The 18,240-nt window shown below is 45.7% G+C and overlaps 1 protein-coding gene across 3 annotated transcripts; it reads left to right on the top strand.

Annotated features, from left to right (window-relative positions):
- Positions 1-5,289: 5,289 nt before the first annotated feature.
- Positions 5,290-18,182, top strand: CCDC167 (coiled-coil domain containing 167). 3 transcript variants are annotated; one of them, XR_010719966.1, is made up of 5 exons: positions 5,290-5,364; positions 12,712-12,806; positions 15,185-15,237; positions 17,352-17,537; positions 17,944-18,182. XR_010719966.1 is itself a non-coding variant. In XM_066178422.1 (4 exons), exons 1-4 carry the CDS (start codon positions 5,326-5,328, stop codon positions 17,453-17,455), a joined length of 291 nt encoding a protein of 96 aa, XP_066034519.1. In that variant the 5' UTR covers positions 5,290-5,325; the 3' UTR covers positions 17,456-18,182. The 3 variants fall into 3 exon arrangements, 1 of the variants encoding a protein (XP_066034519.1); XR_010719965.1 differs by having other exon boundaries at positions 17,903-18,182; XM_066178422.1 differs by having other exon boundaries at positions 17,352-18,182.
- Positions 18,183-18,240: the final 58 nt, after the last annotated feature.

Here is an 18,240-nt window from a genome sequence, read left to right as displayed (position 1 = left end):
CATTAGCCTGAACTACAGAACTTCTTGGTCCAACTCTGCATTTCACCGATGCCAGTTTTGTCTCCGGTAGGTTGTTTTGATTAATTTCATTTAATTAATTCTATCATCTCAAGCTATTTCCAGAATCTGTGTGAAGCCCATCAAGGTGGAAGCAGAGAACATGATGCACACAAACTGAAGATGCAGTCCATTGGATTCTCAATATTTATCTTCCCAGAGGAAAAAAACACTCCACACTACAGAAGCACCTTTCAGACATCTGAAATCTGACAGTGCTTTTTGTTCCTGTTCTGCTCCCTGGTGGCATTTAATTCTACTATCTTTGCTGGTAGATGCAGACATGTCTGCACTGGAATTTTTGTCCCCTGGTAATCATTGCAAAGAGGCAATTTCATCCCTGCTTATAGAGCTTCAGGGGAAGGCAGGGGATTTATATATTGGTCCCACAAGAAGGAAGTGGGGGAATCATTAAGCTCCAAAACCCAGTTCTAGTTCACAGCACCTCTCAGCCTGTTGTCTGCCTTCTTTGCACTTAGCTTTTGTTTCTCCCAGGAAGTCAACACACAACCTCTGCCCCAGAGAAATCTACTTATTCCAGTATCTTAGGAGTCATCATGTCCCAGGGATTCCCCATTCCTGGCTGCCTTCAGCATCAAGATGTTTCCCTCCATCTCTTCACAGGTGCAAATAAATGGATAGAGGCCAGCTCACCCTGCCTGCTCTCACCTCTCCTTTTCCCTGCAGAGAGGCTTCTCCATTGACACAGCATAGTGATTCCCTTCCTTCTGTGCTGCCAGCTGCCAGCTGCATGTGGTACAGCAGGACTGGGAGGGGAGAGGAGAATTGTATTGGGCTAGAGCTGGACACTCACTATGCTGGGGGACACCTGTTCTCACAAGGTTCCTGGAAGGTCCCCTCTTGTCTCATGGTCCATTGAGACATTGCCTAACAAGCTGGGGAAGGATATGCTTGGGACACAAAGGGATGCTCCCCGTGGTATAGCCAAGCATAAGAGGTCAGGCCCCTGATTCAGTGCTAGCCGAGCTATTTCATTGCTGTGAAGATTGGGTCAGATACTGCCTCACATCAATAAAGTGAGACATCAAGCCTCAGCTTACTCTCAGACTTGTCAGGGGACTGATTCATTTGTCCTTACAAAGCACAGTGAATCTTGCAGATAGAGAATGCAAAAAGAGGTAGGAAGGTAGTAAATCAGGAGTGCCCAGGAACATTGTCCTAGATGCATCCTGTAAACTAGCACCAAATGGCTCACATCCATATTATTAAACTCTCTTCACCTCTGAAACCACGACCTCATTGAACAGCCCATTGGGAATGGTCCTCTGCCTATAACTCCCAAACCATGCCTGGAAATTGTCTGGGACAGTCCTAGGGATCAAATAAAAAATCTGATGATTGAGTTTGCATTCTAGGAACATTTCCTGATGCTGCTTAATTTACTAGTAAAGACTTAATTACTAGTGAAGACTTAATGTCTGTTCTATTAAATTACGCTCAAAGTCAGCAGTGCCCGGATAAAAATCAGCAAGTGTCCCTAAACCTTCCTGAAAACTTTGATTCCTCAGTCATTACCTTCCCATTTCCTCAGTAAATGTGGAAAAAATTATTAAATAATCAATTTGTTATCACTTAAAGATAATCAGGTAATACAAAAAAGCCAGCAGAGATAAAGCCAAAAACAAATCATGTAAACTGTTTAGCTTTCTTTGTCACAGTAACTGAAATAGTAGAGAGAGCAAGGCCAGAAATGCAGGCTATTCTGATGTGTAGTAAGGGTTTTTGAAACAATATTTGTCACAGGTATGCACTCTGAAACTAGTTATCAGTAGTTTGTAACCAGATCAGGAGGACTTACAAAGAACAGATCTATCAACTGGCTTCCTCAGTGACTTTGATAATCAAATAAAGTGTATTTATAAAATGCATAGTCGGCCTTGAGTCTGGAAGATCATGCAAGACAGAAGGCACAATAGGGGAAAAAAAGATTTGGCAAATTGGAGAAATAACTCACATTCAGGCAGCTAAAATTTCACAAAACTGGTGCAAAATAATGAACTGAGAAGGGTAAGAAATTAAATGCACCAGTAATGAGATGGGTAACATCTACCTAGACTTCAGCACTGAGGAAACACTGAGGAGTTATAGGGCTATGAACCAAATATGAATTGCCATTGGGAAAGCATTGCATTAAAAGACAAATTTCCTTCTTGGCTGCATTAGTAGGACACAATGCCTATAAGACAAAGGGGGTAATTTTTTGCTTTCTCAGTACACCCAAGTTAGATAGGATTAGTCTAGGTTTGGACTAGAGAAAGGTAACAAACAGTGTAAGAGGTGCAAAATGCATAGGATTGAAAGAAGAGGACTGAGTCTAACAGGAAGAAAACAGAAGAGGACATATGAAAATGAACCTCAAATACATAAGGTTATTAGAAGATGCTGATCAATTGCTCCCCATGTGTGCTGAGAATAGGTCAACATGCAACATGCTCCATTATGTTACAGAGAGGAGGCAAACCTTCCCTGCTACCAGTCAATGAGCAGTTTAACAGGTGCTGAGGAGGTGGCAGCATTCCTGCTGTGTTAAGCACAGGGGCAGCAAACACCTGCTTGGGTGGCATCAGTGTATCTGATCCTGCCTCTGGGCACATAGGCGCAGCATCTCTTGAATGTTCCTTTAAGGCTGACAGTTGTGTATTTTTAGTTTCTAACACCCTTTGTCACACACTTCGGCTGCAAGGATGCAGTAGGAACAGCATTATCAGGGACACTGAACAGGGTCTCACCAGGACCATATCCAGTCTCATTACTGGATATGTTATTTGGTGTCCCCCTGTACATCATCACATCTTGCACCTTCCTCTTACAGGCTTTCTGTTAGACCATCCCGTTCCAGAGCCTACTAAAAACTATTTCATTCTTTTCCTCCCACCTTTCTGGCAGGAGGTGTGTTCCATAATATGATTGCTCCCAAAGCTAAAAAACTTTTGATTTCCAGCTTAGATATGCATGTTGACAGTAGCAGTTGCTTGATATGGAGTAGTTCAAATTCAGACTCATGTCTGTGAATATTCTAAAACACGGAAACTGGTGTCATTGCACGTGAAAAACTTCCAGATCTGTTCTTCAGGTTTCAAAAAGAAAAATACCATAAATTTGCAGAGGAAGTTTTTCTTTCTTGCATTAGCATGCAGATGACATGAATGACATTATGTAGGAAATGAAGACATAACAGGGATGGATGAAGAAAAGGTGTCAGCTGAGGGGAGAACCGGGAGACACAAGATCAGGTAAAGGAATAATGAGGTTATCAGCTTGATGAATTCAGGAGTGCCAGGAGGAGTAATACACAAACTGAAAACTGCTGCTTGCAATGGTGGGAATGGTTGCTTGCTTGTGAGGGAGGAACCCGTTCCCCTTCTCTGTCTTCCCAAAAGATATAATAACAAAGGTCACAGTCGTCTGCCCACAAAATGGTGAATGTTTGTCTCTCTGTGGAGAAGTGTATGTGAGAATTGACAGTCCCCCCTGAATCAATACTCACCTTTGTGAAGGAGAAAATGCTTTCTGTTGAACTAATGGCTATTTCAACCTATTGTAAATCATAACAGATGGGTTTCTCCAAACCTCTATGCATTTTTAGATTGTATTTACACCCACTAATCAAGTCATCGGTCTAAGAGGGGAAAAAATAACATTCTCCCACTTTTTCATTTTCTCCCTCCCCCTGACACTGTGCTTCCCCAGGGCTGCTGGCTGGGTCCTATTCAGCTTCTTTACTGCCTTTGGACTAGCTGCTTCTGCTTGGAAAGCAGTTATCTCACAGTATCTCAGCCTGGAGGTGGGAGTTCTGGCTCCTTTGGGTTGAGAAGTATAGGCTCTGTTACATCGAGTTAAGTACCACATTGGGAAGCAGAAAAGAGAATAGCTGTCCCTCAATTTCTCCAGACATAAAATGAGAGTGATGCTGTTACCAACACATGCCATGTCACACAGTAAAAATGAAGGAAGAGGGGGGTGTTTGAAAGAAAAATGAAACGCACTAATTAGGTATCGGTATTATCACTGCTTGTGTGACACGCATCTGCACTCCTGCCATTCTAGCAAAATTTCAGTTAGCAGAGGGTATTTAGTCAAAATAAAAATTCAGTCTGTATGTCTAATAAATGTTGCTGCTGCCCAGCCTTCCTTTTTTTGTCAGCAAATAGCACTGCTGGTCTCTGTCATGTAGCAGCCATGTCCTACCCTGAAGATAGATGCATTTCAGTGATGTTGCTTTTTTTTTTTTTTTTTTTTTTTTTAATACAAGATAGCAGTGTTTCATAAAAAGCTTTCTTGGTCAGAACAAGTGTTGTCATGCATATGTAACATCATGATTACCATCTTGCACTGAACTGGCTGGCATGCACAAAGTGCTATCTCCAGGTAGATCACACAGCCGGCTTTTCCTCAGCTGCTTTAGCACAACACTAGCATTTCAATAGGAAGCCCCAAGGACAATCTGAATAAGACAATCAGAGAATCAATTAGGTTGGAAAAGACCTCTGAGTCCAACCTGTGATGAAATACCACTGTAAACTAGACCCTAACACTGTTCCACATCATCTTTTCCTAAACACCTCCAGGGATGTGGAGGTTCATCACCTCCCTGGGCAGCCTGTTCCAATGTTTGACAACCCTTTCAGTGAAGAAATTCGTCCTGATGTCCAAAAAATTTCTCATTTATTCCAACAGGCCGCAAAGCAGTCATTCTGGGTTTGCCTTGTGTTTCCGAGGTTGCCTTCTTCCCGAGTGATCCCCGACCTCCAGCACTACAAAGATACAAAGACCTGGCCGGTCTGGAGCGGCCAGGAACGCACTGGCTCCACCTGTGGGAAGACCAACAGATCACTTTCGGATCTGCCCAGACAGCACCCGAGGGAGCCGCGGTCTCTGAGGAGTGGCGACGCAGGCCCCCAGGCATGACCAAGACGTCCCAGCTCAGCTTCCCAGCCTGCCGGTCCTCCCCCAGCCATCCCTCATGCGCTACCACTAGAGAGGGCAGAGCAGGATGCGGGCAGCACCGGCACAACGCGGGAGGCATCGCTCTGGCCGCCGCCCGCCCTCAGCAGTGTCGGAAGCAAGTCGAAAGGGCGCGCAGGGCCAGGCCCAGAGCCGGGGCCGGCGGCCAGCCGCCGGGGCCGGGGCACAGCACGGCCGCACCGCCCTCCCCAACATGGCGCCCGCCCAGCCCAGCGTGGCCCCGCACCGAGGCGGGAGGGCGCAGGGCGCCCCTGCGCATGCGCGGGCGGGCGGGGCCGGACCATGGGCAGGCGGCGAGCGGGGCCGAGCGTGGCCCGGGAGGTGAGGGGGGCGCGGCGGCTGCTGCGGCCGGGCTGGCGGGGGCTTGGAGCCGCATCCGTGCTCCGCATTGAGCGGCGGCGTGTGGTGCTCTCGCTCCTGCCGAGCCCTTGAGCCAAGTGCCGTAAGGGGCGGTGGGTGTGCGTGCCCGTGGGGTGCTGCGGCGGGCCGTGACCACCAGCCGGTTGTGGGCGTGCGGCGCTGGAAGTCAGCCGTGTGCTGCTGCTTCTTGAGAGGAGCTCGGTGGTAAACCAGCATGTGAGGGGCCTGTAAATTACACCGAGAAGGGGGAAGGGCTGGGTTTTAAGAGTATGCCTCCCTTCTAAAGCTGCATTTTTACTGTTGCGCTTGGGTGTTTTGTCTCTCTCCCTCACTGGAGATGCCGTCTGTGCCATGTGCTTGAGGATGACTGTTCTTGAGCAGGGAGGTTGGAGCAGATGGCCCACTGTGGTCCCTTCAAACCTTGCCCGTTCTGTGATTCTTTGGTCTCCTAGGTGGGAGGAGGGCTGCTGGAAAGCTCTGTTGAAGCTTTGTATTTCTGTTAACAAACTGAGTTGTGGTAGCTAAGGTCTCTCTGAAGCATAACAGCTTTCTGGCTCCTGCACTGAGCATTGCTGTCTGGACTCAAGTCTGTGGGTTTAAATACTGTGGGGACAGAAAATCCTGAATGTTCCTCACAAGTTGCTGATATGGGGCAGAATTCAATCAGTGAATCTCTCTGGTCACCTCTCTGCCCTGAAGTCTTTGCAGATGAGCACATGCACAGCAGACCAAGGTAACCGGAATGGAAGGGTCCGGGAAATGGCAGGGCGTGTCATATATGTGTCATGAGCTAGTAACATAAAGGTGAGTATCACAGAATCCTTAGGGCTGGAGGGGATGTCTGGATATCATCTCATCCAATCCCCTTGCCAGGGCAGGGTCACCAAGAGCAGATCACATGGGAACATGACCCCGTAGATTTTGAATGTCTCCAGAGAGGGAAGTCCCACAGTCTCCCTGAGCAGACTGTTCCAGTGGTCTGCCACCTTCAGTGTAAAAAAGTTTTTCCTCACACTGAGGTGGAACTTCCTGTGTTTTAGTTTATGGGCATTGCTTCTCATCTTGTCACTGGGCACCACTGAAAAGAGTTTGGCACCAACTTCTTCACACCCACCTTTAAGATATTTTTATGTATTGATGAGATCCCCTCTCATCCTGCTGTGTGGAACAGGAGTTCAGTTTATGGTTTTCTGGTGTGTTTCGTTGGTTAGGCTTTCATTAGAGAAACACAATTCTGGGCACTCTAACCCAAATATAACCACCAAAGAGAGTCCAGAGGGGTGTGGTGAATGTCCAAGCTTCCTTTGGTGAGCCTACCAGAGAGAATTGAACAGTGATTTTTTTTTTTTTTTTGGGGGGGGGGAGTAGTTTTGTTTGGTTTTGTGGGGATTGTTGTTGTTGTTTGGTTTTGGGGTTTTTTGTCTGGTTGTGGTTTGAGAGGTGGCAGACAAAAACAGTTGAGGTGGCAGGGTCTACCTTACAAAAAGAGAGGTGGTGAAATGGCTCAGCATGTTAGGGACCTGCTGTTCACAGAATGAAAAGGAACTGAGCTGCCACAGAAAATTCTTCCAAAGTGTTTGAGGACTTGTAGTAGCTTTAGATTAGGTTGGGCGGGGTTAGAGGTTTTCTTGATGGAACACACTAGTTTTGAAAAGACTGTAGAACTACTCTTTTTTTGTGTGTTACAGGTGAAAATCTCTGTGCAAAGACACTACTGCAAGATAAAACTCTTTCCACTTGCAGTGATGAGAACACCACTGAAGAGAGGTTAGGGAGGAAGAAAAAAAATTCCTTTAAGCCAGAGGAAGAAAGGGCTGTGTTTCAGTTTGCATGACAACCAGGATACTTGATGGATAATCTAAAATTATTCTGTTCAGTATTACCTTCTGAACTGTTATGATTGTAAAGAAAACTTTTCAAATTAGTCTTAATATGACATGATGCATGACTAGCTTTGAAAGGCCTCATCTAGGCAGAGTCATGCTTGTTTAACTGAAGTCATGATGCTAAATGAATGCAATTTTCTATATGGACACTTATCAGATTAGTTTACACTTACAAATTGCAGATGTAATTGATATGATCTGGTTTAGATAGATATAAATGGGTCTCCAAAATGTTGTGGTGGTTTAAATTCATGCCACTTCTTTCATATAGCTCTAGTCTTTTGACAGGCAGCCCTATTGACAATGCTGAGCTGCATAGGACTTGCTTGAGGAAACTCATCAGGATAATGAAACTGGTTCATTTTGTACCAAAATAGTGAAAATGGAATTAAACTGAAAAAACTGACACAGATGACCAAAGGTGTGAAGAACTTCTATGCAAGAAACTGCCAAAAGCATTGCAGGTCTTTTTAACCTGGAAAACATGACTGCAGGGGACCCAGTATAGGTCTGTATCCTCTGCATGCTATTTGTAGCTTTAAACTAAGAGTGAGCATACACTGTCAATACAAAGTTAGGATTATCAAATGAAACCAGCAGCTGACAAGCTCAGAACAAACTGGAGGGGTTGGTTCTTCTCATAACCTGCTGTGAAACTTCTTGCGGAAGGATATTGTAACCATTAAAAATATACTTGTGGCTCAGGTAACAACTGGAAAAAAAAATCAGAGGAACAGATTAAGTGCATTAAACTAAAGGCAGTGCCTGAGCAGCAAAATGTCAGGTGTGTGTTTCTAGAAAGTATCGTAACACGTGTTGCTGCTTCTGCCAGGGCAATTGCTGATCAGTGTCCATGAAATAGCATAAAGAACAGGGAAAAGGCTGACACAGTTCATACTCAGTAAAGCAGTTCTTGCAGAAGTTTTCCAAAATCTGGCTCATGTGCTCTGTGGTCACGTCTGTGTGTGGTCCTGTAAGGCCGCTGGTCTGGACTGAGGCAGGATGCACTAGCTAGTGAGATGGTCCCTGCAAGGCTGAAGGAAGAGGTGTAGGTAGGATCCAGCCTTTCCTCCTTTAGCAACAGACAGGGTTGCTCTGCAGGAGTCATCTTAGACTTTGCTGGTGGATCATCCTCTGCTGTGAATAGCTTGTCTGGTAAATATTTCCAAACATGCTGTGGGTGGAATGTCTGTGAAATTATTTTGCAGCGTGCAAAATGATTCCAAGAAAGTGGAGAAAATGGAAGTGTGTCCATGAACAGCAAGTTAGCACTCGAATTTAAACAAAATTTGTCTCTGCTGGACTGATTTTAATAATCCAGCCAAATTTGTGGATGCAGGGACCATTAATTCTTCTGTGAAAGAACAGCTCAAGTGTGCTGGCAGGTGACAAGGCATGTAAAGACTGCTCAGGGAAGAGTTTTTTTCTTTGCCCCTACCTCTTCAGTTGGCTTTGATCTGTTTTATGAGGGTCAGAAGATGAAAACCTCATTACCTAATGCTGTTGGATGTCGACGTGTGTGTGATATGGCTCTTTGCCAATATCTTAATTAGGGAATTCATAAAAGCAGAGGGTGGATGCCAGTTCTTGAAAAGCGCTTTTAGCCTTTCTGCTGGAAAGAAAGCTTTCATTAATTCGTTAGAAAATGTATTAAATGGGATCCAGCTCAATTCTATAAGCAAAGCTGCTTCTTATTCACTTCTGTCTTTGTCTCTGCCTTTATGTGAGCCATTTCGGGCTCCCTGCCCAAGATGATCCCTCAAATGGAATTTGTAATAAGCATGTAAGTCTGCTTGGATTGAAATCCATTCCAGGTCTCTCTGGTTTAAAAGGGTTTCCAAATCATGAGCAAGTGTTGCCAGAATTCAGCAAAAATAGCTGAATGCCTTGTCATACCTGTGGAGCAAAGGAGGCATCTGGTCTTTAATCCCTGTGTGCATCCAAAGCTGCTGGGACTTGAGTTTCTGGAGTGTCGCCTGAGGAGCTTCAGAAGGGCAGCTCTGTGTGCCCAGATTGGCTGCCTGGATGTGAAGTACGTGTTTCACTCCCCCTTTTTAACTGGAACTACTTAAAGATGTTGCTGTGAGTAAAGTCCTGCATCCCTGCTACCATCTGTGTGAACCTGAGGGGCTGTCATGTGGGCTTTCTGCTTGCTGCATTTCAGCTCTGTCCCAGAGGATCCCCTTAAATGAAAGGAGAGCTAAAAGGAGGAAGGGTTCATCTTTGCAATTTAGGACGCACTGTGCTGAGATTGCCACTACAGAGATAAGGCAATGTGAAGTGCAAGGGGGGTTCAGCTAATCGAGCTTAGCTCTTTGTTTTCCTGTGGGTTTCCAGTGTGCCCAGGTATGTACCCCAAGTAACCTCATGTATTATTTAGTAGGAGGGAAAGCTTTCCATCCACAGCAAGCTCAGGTGAGCATCTGCTTCTAGGATTGCTCTCCTGGAGAGCTAGCTGCAGCAGGGAATTATGGCAACTTGTGCTACAGTTTTATAGACTATCTCCCCCGCCCCCCCCCCCCCCCCCCCGGAGTTTCCTCAGCAGCCCAGAGAGTAATCAGTAATTCCCAACTACTCTTGATTTTTCCCTGTGCTTATTTTCTGTTTCTGTCTTACTTTTGTCCTGCAGTGAATAGTTACTTGGATGGCTCAGTTGCTGAGAGACTCCTGGCTTGCAGGAACAGATCGTAAATGCCAAGCAAGGCAATGGCATTGATGTATCAGGATAGTGCGCTGCCCGTAGTTTGGGTCGGTGTCTGAGGCTTCTTACTCAAATGAGCTGCCTTCAGGAGGCAGATAATATTGACTTAATTTATAAGTGGGGAAACTGAGGCACAGTAGATGGATAACATCAGTGAATCCTCACTCTTATCCTTGCTTATAATGCCTAATAACCCAGGCTAGCCAGCAGAAGTTGTGATATTCTGAAAGAAAAGTATTTTGTTCATTCAGCAATCTGTTCCTCCTTCCTTGCTTTTTTTTCTTTTTTTTTTTTTTTTTTTCTTTTTGCTGGTTATTTTTTATCCCTTGTGCCCCCAGCTCAGCATAGCTGATGGTGCAGTTCTGGGGTGTGTGGTTTATTAGCAAATTATTGCTCTCCAGCAGGGGACCCAAACTTGGGTTTTGATTTAAGAGCAGTAAAACCAGTTGAAACTTTAAAGTATTACGTGGAATCTGGAGATTTTTAGTCAGCAGAAAGTAAAAGCACTGACAGAGTTGGGCAGAATATACTCTGATTAAGTTTCATGAAATGAGGGAAGTATGGGCAGAGAATGTACTAGTGAGAGCAACTGCTAGCTGAGCAGGAGGAGCAGGCATGGAGGAGAGGACTGTAGTGCAGTAGCATGGAAAATTTAGTGTTGGGGTTGGCAGCTGACTAAAGCTCTCATTAATTCATTAAGGTATTATTTAGCATTATGTTTAAATGTATTTCCAGAGAAGCCATGGTGCACTGCAATAGTTTAACAGGCTAAGGAGGAGCCAGGTGACACATGCTGAAGCATCTTTTCCTGTGTGGGCACATCAGGGTTTCAAAGAGCTGAGGGAGCAGAAAACAGCCATTTGCAGATGGTAGGAACTGGTGAGGGAGATGGTAATTCTTAAATTTGACTGGACCAATGCCCCACCTCTGATGTACCACACTGCTATTAAATTAACTTGCTGATAAGTGTGGTCAGAGCTGGCCTGGGTGAAGTCCTTTCTTTGCCCTGAAGCAGACTGGGGCAATGCATCATGCTGACTGAGTTGTTAGTGGATGACATGGTGATGAGCAGCTGCAGTTAACATTCTTAACTGGCGCAGCTGGAAATGGAGGACAATTATCCTCATCCAGGCAAACCTAAGCTTTGCCAAACACAGAAGTGGTATGCCCTGAGTTTTGGGATCAGGTGATATGCCTTGGTGCTCCTCTTAGGCTCAGGAAGCTGTGCATGTGCCTCTGGGGAGTCTGGCATCTTGAGCACTATTAGGCAGAGTTTCCTAATAACCCAGGACTTTGAAATTGCTGTCTGATAAATCAAAGATTTATTTGAGCCTTGTTATATGTGTCCCCCTCCCCAGGTCTGCTCTGCTCCTTCCAGACTATTTAAATGACTGGTTAAACTTCTTTTCATGGTCTGCTTTATGTCAAGCCTCTTCTCTCCCATCCTGCTTAGTTATAATGCTTGCTTGCCTTTCCTGAGCAGAAGGTGTGAGATTGTTAATGAGCTCATTAACAGGAGCTGATCAGAACAGAGCTGATCCCAAAGCAGCAGTAATTAGGGATCACTACCTTTGATTTTGTTTCCCTTATTACGGTTTATGAGTGTGTTTGTGCTCTGGACTGCCTCTGAGGCTGGTGTCCAGGCAGCTCATTCCACCTTTACCTGGGACTGTGCTGCCTCTTAGTGTCTGGTGTGTGAAGGCTCCCACCACAGGGAGGCGGTGCTGCCAGCCTTGGCCTTCCCTCGAGAACCAGGTGAAGCAGGAGTGTTGCACCAAGTAGCTCAGAAGAGAGGTCATTGCTACCTCAGTGCATCGAGGCTGTTTTCCTTCAGGCTGGGTTGTTGTGTTCATATTGTCTGATGAGTCCCACTGTTTCCCTGCTGGAAGCAAGCTTGAAAGACAAAGTTTTCCTTGAGATGTCTATGCTGTGGTTGCCAGGCAGAAGAGAGGAATGATTCCCAGAACTGTTGCCCATGGTAGGACTCCCTCCTGGGCAGTCTGTTTGCACAGAAGGAAATCAACCCTCCTGTACTTAGCTGTGGTTACTCCCCTCCACAGGAAGACACAGGGGTGGCTGTTGGGGTACTTGATGAAGAGACACAAGGAGATAACCAGTGTTCTTCTGCATGGAAACATGTTGCTGCCAACACTTGGTACAGGTTGAAGGAGGCAGTGGCAAATGCTCTCTTGAGCATACTGTGCAGGCTCCTGTTGCTGTTGTAGATTTTGTTGAGACTGGAGGTATCCCTTTGTTCCCTCTTCACCCAACCAGACAGCTGAGGGTGCTTTGTAGATTTCTGCCTTCATTCACAATGCTAAATCAAAACCCTGTCCCTTTGGTTTAGGCCAGTCTCTCTCTTTTTATCCTCTAATTGCATAAAGATACCTTAGATGACACCTTTGCTTGTGGATCCACATGCAAAGAAACTAGAACAGGCTGGAACAGGATCAGATCCTAACAAAAGGGTGCTGGCCAGCCACGCAATAGGCAGCGTCAGGGCCTGCTTGGCTGTGTCTGGGATGTGATGTTACAGTTGTCTGGGCTAGAATACAGGCTGATCTGGGAGATGGTGTGCTCTCTGTGCTGTGATCTCTACACAGATCTGTGGTTCTTCCCTTGATCTGGGGAGAAGAGTGGCTGAGCTGTCACTGTCTGAATGGGAACGAATCCTTGTAAGCTGGGAGAAGAAATGATGGTGACTGATGTGGTGTTTTTCAGATTGATGGATTGGAGGAGAAGCTGGCACGCTGCAGACAGAGCATGGAAGAAGTGGACCTGAAGCTGCGCAGGGAGAAGCTCAGCCCCGAAGGAAGGTATTGCTGCCCATCTCCTTACACAGCTGTGTATGTGCACTTCAGCTTAGCTGCCATCCTGCTGTAGGACCGAGCAAGGGCTCCTGAAGGGGAGGGAATGTGTGATTTCCTCATGACAAGACCCCATTCCCACAGCTTGGAGTTTCATTGAGGAACTTGCCTCTGTAAGAAGTGCAGTGATATAGAGAGCCTGACTCCAACCTGTGCCACAACCAGACAAGTAGTGCCTGAAACTTGCCAGTTCATTTGCAGATCTGGCTCCTGGCCTGTTATGAACCTGCTCTGTGAGTCTGGCCAAGATTTTCTGCATGCTGCTGCTCAAGCCTTACCGAAGCCACGTGGGTTCAATCAGAGAGATGTGCAGCAACTGCTGCTGAGGGCCAAACCAGGCTGGGATCCAGCTGCAAAAGCAGCTGAGGGAAAATATCTGTGTCTGTGTTGCTAATGTGTCTGGATGTAGGGATGCATTGATGCACTGGCTTTTCTTGGGAAACCGAAGAGGGACAATTCCCCTGAAACCTGTGGCTGCTGTAGAAGCAGCAACTGTTGCCTTCTGGAGCTGGGACTCAAGCAAGAACTTTGGCCTGGATTTTGTTGCAGATACAGGCAGAACCTGCTGTTTCTCTTGAGTGTGAAGCAAGTGATTTTAGATCTCTCAGCTGATTCTCAAATCTCTCTGCTTGAGGACATTTTTTTCAGTCACTAGCATTCTCTGCTCTGTTCCTAGCAAAAAAAGGCTGGGAAGCTCACTCATAGGCCCAGGGAGTGGTCCTGATGTTTGCTCTACAGTACCATTCTGTAGAACCCCATTAGAAATGATCATAGCAATAGTGACATCTCCATCCCCTGATACTTATCAGGCTGTCATGGGTTTTGACACAGGCTCAGTTTAACTTCTTTGTTAAATTCTCCTTTGCACTGCCCCCTCCTCCTTTAGTGGAGTTTTATATCTCCATCCATATTTAGACAGGGTCCTGTCTCTTCTTGTCCCTCACCTCTTTAGCTCATCTCAACAATCCTTTTCTGGACTAATTTCTCCTTGTTTACTGTCTGTATTCTTTATCTGGTACTTAGGTGGTCAACAATCAAACCTACAGTTGTGATAACTTGACAGGATGGGATAGATGATGGTTTCTGTCTGAAATGTAGGGCCTAGAGCAAAGAATTATGAATTAGGGCTCTTGGGACCTTCTATGCATTTTACATCTTTTATGGAAATAAACAGAACTTCCACTGTCCTATTCCAGACCCTTTGAACAACCGTGGAGGGAAGGTACCGCGATCAAAATTATCGATTCAGCGCACAGCACACAAAGAACAGCTCTGCTTTTCCACTTTGAAGTTCAGTTGTCATGGTTTCTTTGTGTCTCATTCTCAAAGCTGCTTCTCTTGACTCTCTTCACAAGGCAAATTTCTAAGTAGCAGCTCAGTCATGTTGGTAAATCTGTCTTCTCGCTTCCTCTTGGCTGCTTCCACCTTGCCTTTCCCCAGTTTTCTTTAAGAGCCCTTTCCTCTCCTGCTGCTCCTGACGTAGCTTGCTTTCTTGCACTCCCTTACACTTAACTAGCTGTACACATAGATTTGCATCTTTTTCCTCCCACAGGTTGTCCTTGCTGTGCCCCAAGGGGAACAACAAACTCTGTTACACTTGCTGCCTTCTCTGAACCAGGAGATAATTTGTTAGTGTATGTTTATTTATGCACAGTCTGAAAGGACTAACCATGCCATAATGAAAACACTACTGCTTTCAGGAATTCTATTTTGGGCTTATATTTTGAACTGTATATTAATCATCTTGTGCAGTTTAAGACAAGGGCTGGGTTTGCCTGACTTAGACTTTATTGTTATTATGAGTCTTCAATCTGTGATGGGTAGTTTAACTCATTAGTACTGGGCTTGGATTCAGCTTGTTTCCTTGAGTTCACCAATTTCTGCAAATTGGATGCCTCTGACAAAGGGATCCCAGCTTCAGATGGTGAGAAGAATTACTGTTCCAGCACTAAGCCCGATGTGGTGGAGGGCTCCAGAGAGCGTATAAGGACCCTGCCCCATCCCACAGCTGTGTCAGAACTTCCTGCCTCACCTAGGGGGAACTGGAGTAGGGGACTGACCCAAGAGCCCTTTCTAGCTGTTTGCCTACACTGCTCTCCTGAAAGGAGAGAGAGGAAGCAATTTGGGGGAAGGAAAAAATAATTTAAAATGCTGCATCTTGCACAACTGGGTATTTCTAAACTGTCACCCTTCCAGCAGGGAGGGGTGAGGGGCTCATCCTTTGAGCAGATATCCCCAGCAGTGGGGACAGTCTCTCTTCCATAATGTAAGCAAAGAAATAGACTGTGTTGTGCCTTGCAGGTAATGAACTTCTCTTCTCATTACAGAAAGTCACTGGAGAGAGAGCGAAACTTACTAATGACCAAAGCTGACAACTATGGTAAGAGCTTCATTAAAAATGGTCCCTCTGGGCAGGATGGGATCAGTACTGCAGCTTAGCTTTGTCTTCAAGCTTCTGCCACCTCTGACTTCTGCCTTTGAATTTAGCTTCAACCAAAGGGAGCTAGACTAATGGAAATGTAGTCAGCATATTATAATAGGAGTCTGCATCCTCCTACTTGAGCTGTACTTCCATAGGGGAAAAAAATAAGCATCAGCTAATGAAGGGGAGAAAATGTCCCTTCCACATACCCCAAATTACCAGTCTTTGGATAATCATAGCTAACAGATTGGCTCAAGCAGCTTTTAACATCCCTCCCCACAACCTTTTTTTTTTTTTTCCCCTAGTAGAGGCTTGCTAGGCAAGAAGATAAGTGCTATCAGGAGTGTAGCAAAATATACCTTCCTTGGGGAAGGTTCTTACTGCATCAATTTATGAGGCCACTCAGCACAAGAGCATAGTGATTCACACTGAGGTACTGCCTGCACTTCTAGAGAGCCAGGGTCTTTTCCTTGGTGCAAGTTCTGCTGTAGACAGAATGAAAGTATCTCAGAGATACCACACTTCACAGCACTTCCATTCCACTAGAGGTGCTGCTTTGCACATCTTCAGGCTCCTGGTATTGGTCAGTGTGTTACCTGCTTGCCAGTACTCTGCAGCTGTGCAAGTAGCAGAGCTTACACAAGGGAAAGGGGCACAAGTATTCTTTGAGGTCTAGAGAGCTGAAAGCTGGGGTATAGCCAGCAAATTTGTAATTATAACTTATGTTAAAGGACTATTTCCAGAAGACTAACAGTTACTTTAAACAGACTGAAAGCTGTTCCCTAAGGCCCTACAACTAGAGACAGCAGAAGACTGAAAATTGCTGCCACCCTTTTAGCAGCCAGCAGTCAGCCATCCCTGCTGGCATCAGCAGAGCAGTCTGACAGCAGCTCAGACAGCAGCAACAGCCTCACCTAATGGTGACATCACTGCTATGGCCTCTGATTAAGTATTTTGTTATTCCAGTTCATGGCAGTTGAGGCCATGAACTGCAGCTGCTGACAATGGCATTGTCAGCATCAGTTTAAGCTGGCACTGCTGTGCATGAGGTTATGTGACCCCCATCACCTCCTTTGTGGCCTTGCAGACTCAAGGAGATCGCTCTGTGGTTGCATGAGAATGCTTGTATTAGGTGAAGAATGGGGCAGAAAGAACAGCTAAAAGTCTCTTTTGAGACAGACACCACTTGGGGAACTGCTGGAGGCTGCTTGTGCAAACTGTAGAGGCAGAAACCTGTGCAGTTTCTGCAGATGAACTAGGCAACAAAAGCAGTCTGTCTCTGGAGACAGTCCACACCCAACCTTGGCCTGCCAAACACTTGGTGCAGTTTGGCCATGCAGTGTGTAAGGCTGGAGGCCTCACTGCTTGCCTATACCAGCCAGCAAAGTTTTGTGGAACAGAATGAGCAAGAGTGGGGTTCTCATCTTTGGTAAAGGGAACCAAACAGAAATGGAGATTGGCAAGACTCCATACTTGAAGTAGCCACTGTCTTCCTCTCTGCATCTGTGATTCTTAGGTTTCTTTACTTCACCTATCTCTAAAAAGCTTCAGACCCCAACAGAATAAGAGTGTCCAGGTTCAGACCTTTTTCCACACTGATCGTGGTGAGTTATAAGGAAACAAGATTCTGCAACATTCAAAGGTTGCCACAGTTGTATTTAAATTTTAGCACTAGAAAGAGCTGCCAGGCTGTTACATCTAGAAGACAGTAGAAATACCTCTCTGCCTTCCTGTCTCCTTCATTCTCCTAGGGAACAAGCAATTATTCTAATGATACAGTCTGTCCTTAGTAGAGGCCTACAGCGATGTCATTTGCCAACAGGAACTGGTCTGCCACTGAAGTATTCCCAAGCACAGCTACCACAAGTGTCAGGCTGAGAGCAAATGAAAGGGTTCCTGCTAGCTTGGGTAGTTGCTTCCCATTCAGCACATCCTATAACTAGCAGCTTTGCATACCGCTCCCAAAATTTTTGCCTGTGGCCAAGGTAGCTTTGTGCTTCGAAGAGAGTTTTGGAAGGTGTAAGCTGCAACATGAAGAACCTTCACAGGCAAGTCTTTTGTTTGTTTCCCAGAGAAAGAACTGAGTGTGCTTCGTAAGGAAAACCGCAAGAATGCTGCCCTTGCTGTGGCCATGGCATTGCTGATTGCTCTTATTTACGCCTGCTGGACGATGTGATTGCACTCAAGAATTCTCCCTGCTGAACAAATGACTCCTGCAAGGAGCTCTTCCTCTTCTCACCCTTGTGCCTCCCCCAAGGGTAAGGATCAGCATTACAAATTACTGTTCTTGTTTATTGTCTCCAAGCCGTGTTGTAGGTAAGATTTTTCTCTGCAAATTGAGGACAGGAGACAAACCAGAAGTCACAGCACACTTGTGCTTAGAAACCAGGTCAAGCAGAGCTCAAGGTGGTGCCATCTTAGCCCAAACACAGTCAGGACCACCCAGCCTGATCCAGGAAGGCAATACATTCTCCCTTCTGGAGAGGACCTTTGTGATTGTAGACAGGTGCTTTCTGCCCAGCTGGAATACACACCTTGGGTCCTGTGACAGTCATAAACTGAAGGGACCAAGCTCTTGATTCAAGGGGTAATTTGTAGATATTGTGATTTTATATATTCTCAGAGCTGAGCTAAAGATGCTTCCTCCTCCACCCTGACTTCCAGGACCAAAAGAATCCTACCTCCACAAAAGCAGATGGGATGTAGGTATCTGCAAGCAGGTACCATCCACATTGAGATCTGGGTGCTTGGGCTGTGAGATGATCTGCGTTACCTCTCCACTGCATCAGAGCTTGGTAGCCATTTTGTGCCTTTGAGAGTGTTTGCAGAAGACAATTTACTATCAACTCTTAGAGATGAAAGTGCTTCTGTAGAGCTTTAAATAAAATAATTGGACCTTTTAATTTCCTGGTTTGTTTATTTGGTTGTTGGGGGTTTTTTGCCTGTGCTGTCCTGTTTCTC

This window comes from Chamaea fasciata, unplaced genomic scaffold (genome assembly GCF_029207755.1).
Source record: "Chamaea fasciata isolate MVZ Bird 193981 ecotype frontalis unplaced genomic scaffold, bChaFas1.0.hap1 SCAF_3, whole genome shotgun sequence".
In the NCBI taxonomy this organism is placed as follows: Eukaryota; Metazoa; Chordata; class Aves; order Passeriformes; family Sylviidae; genus Chamaea; species Chamaea fasciata.
Note: the sequence above shows the minus strand (reverse complement) of the source record. Positions and strands in the feature narration are given on the sequence as shown.

Excerpts from the sequence above, each read along its gene's own strand:
- CCDC167 (XM_066178422.1), top strand. The coding sequence starts at position 5,326 with ATGGGCAGGCGGCGAGCGGGGCCGAGCGTGGCCCGGGAG. Across the intron at positions 12,807-15,184 it reads AAGCTCAGCCCCGAAGGAAG|AAAGTCACTGGAGAGAGAGC; the intron begins GTATTGCTGCCC and ends TTCTCATTACAG. Across the intron at positions 15,238-17,351 it reads GACCAAAGCTGACAACTATG|AGAAAGAACTGAGTGTGCTT; the intron begins GTAAGAGCTTCA and ends TTTGTTTCCCAG.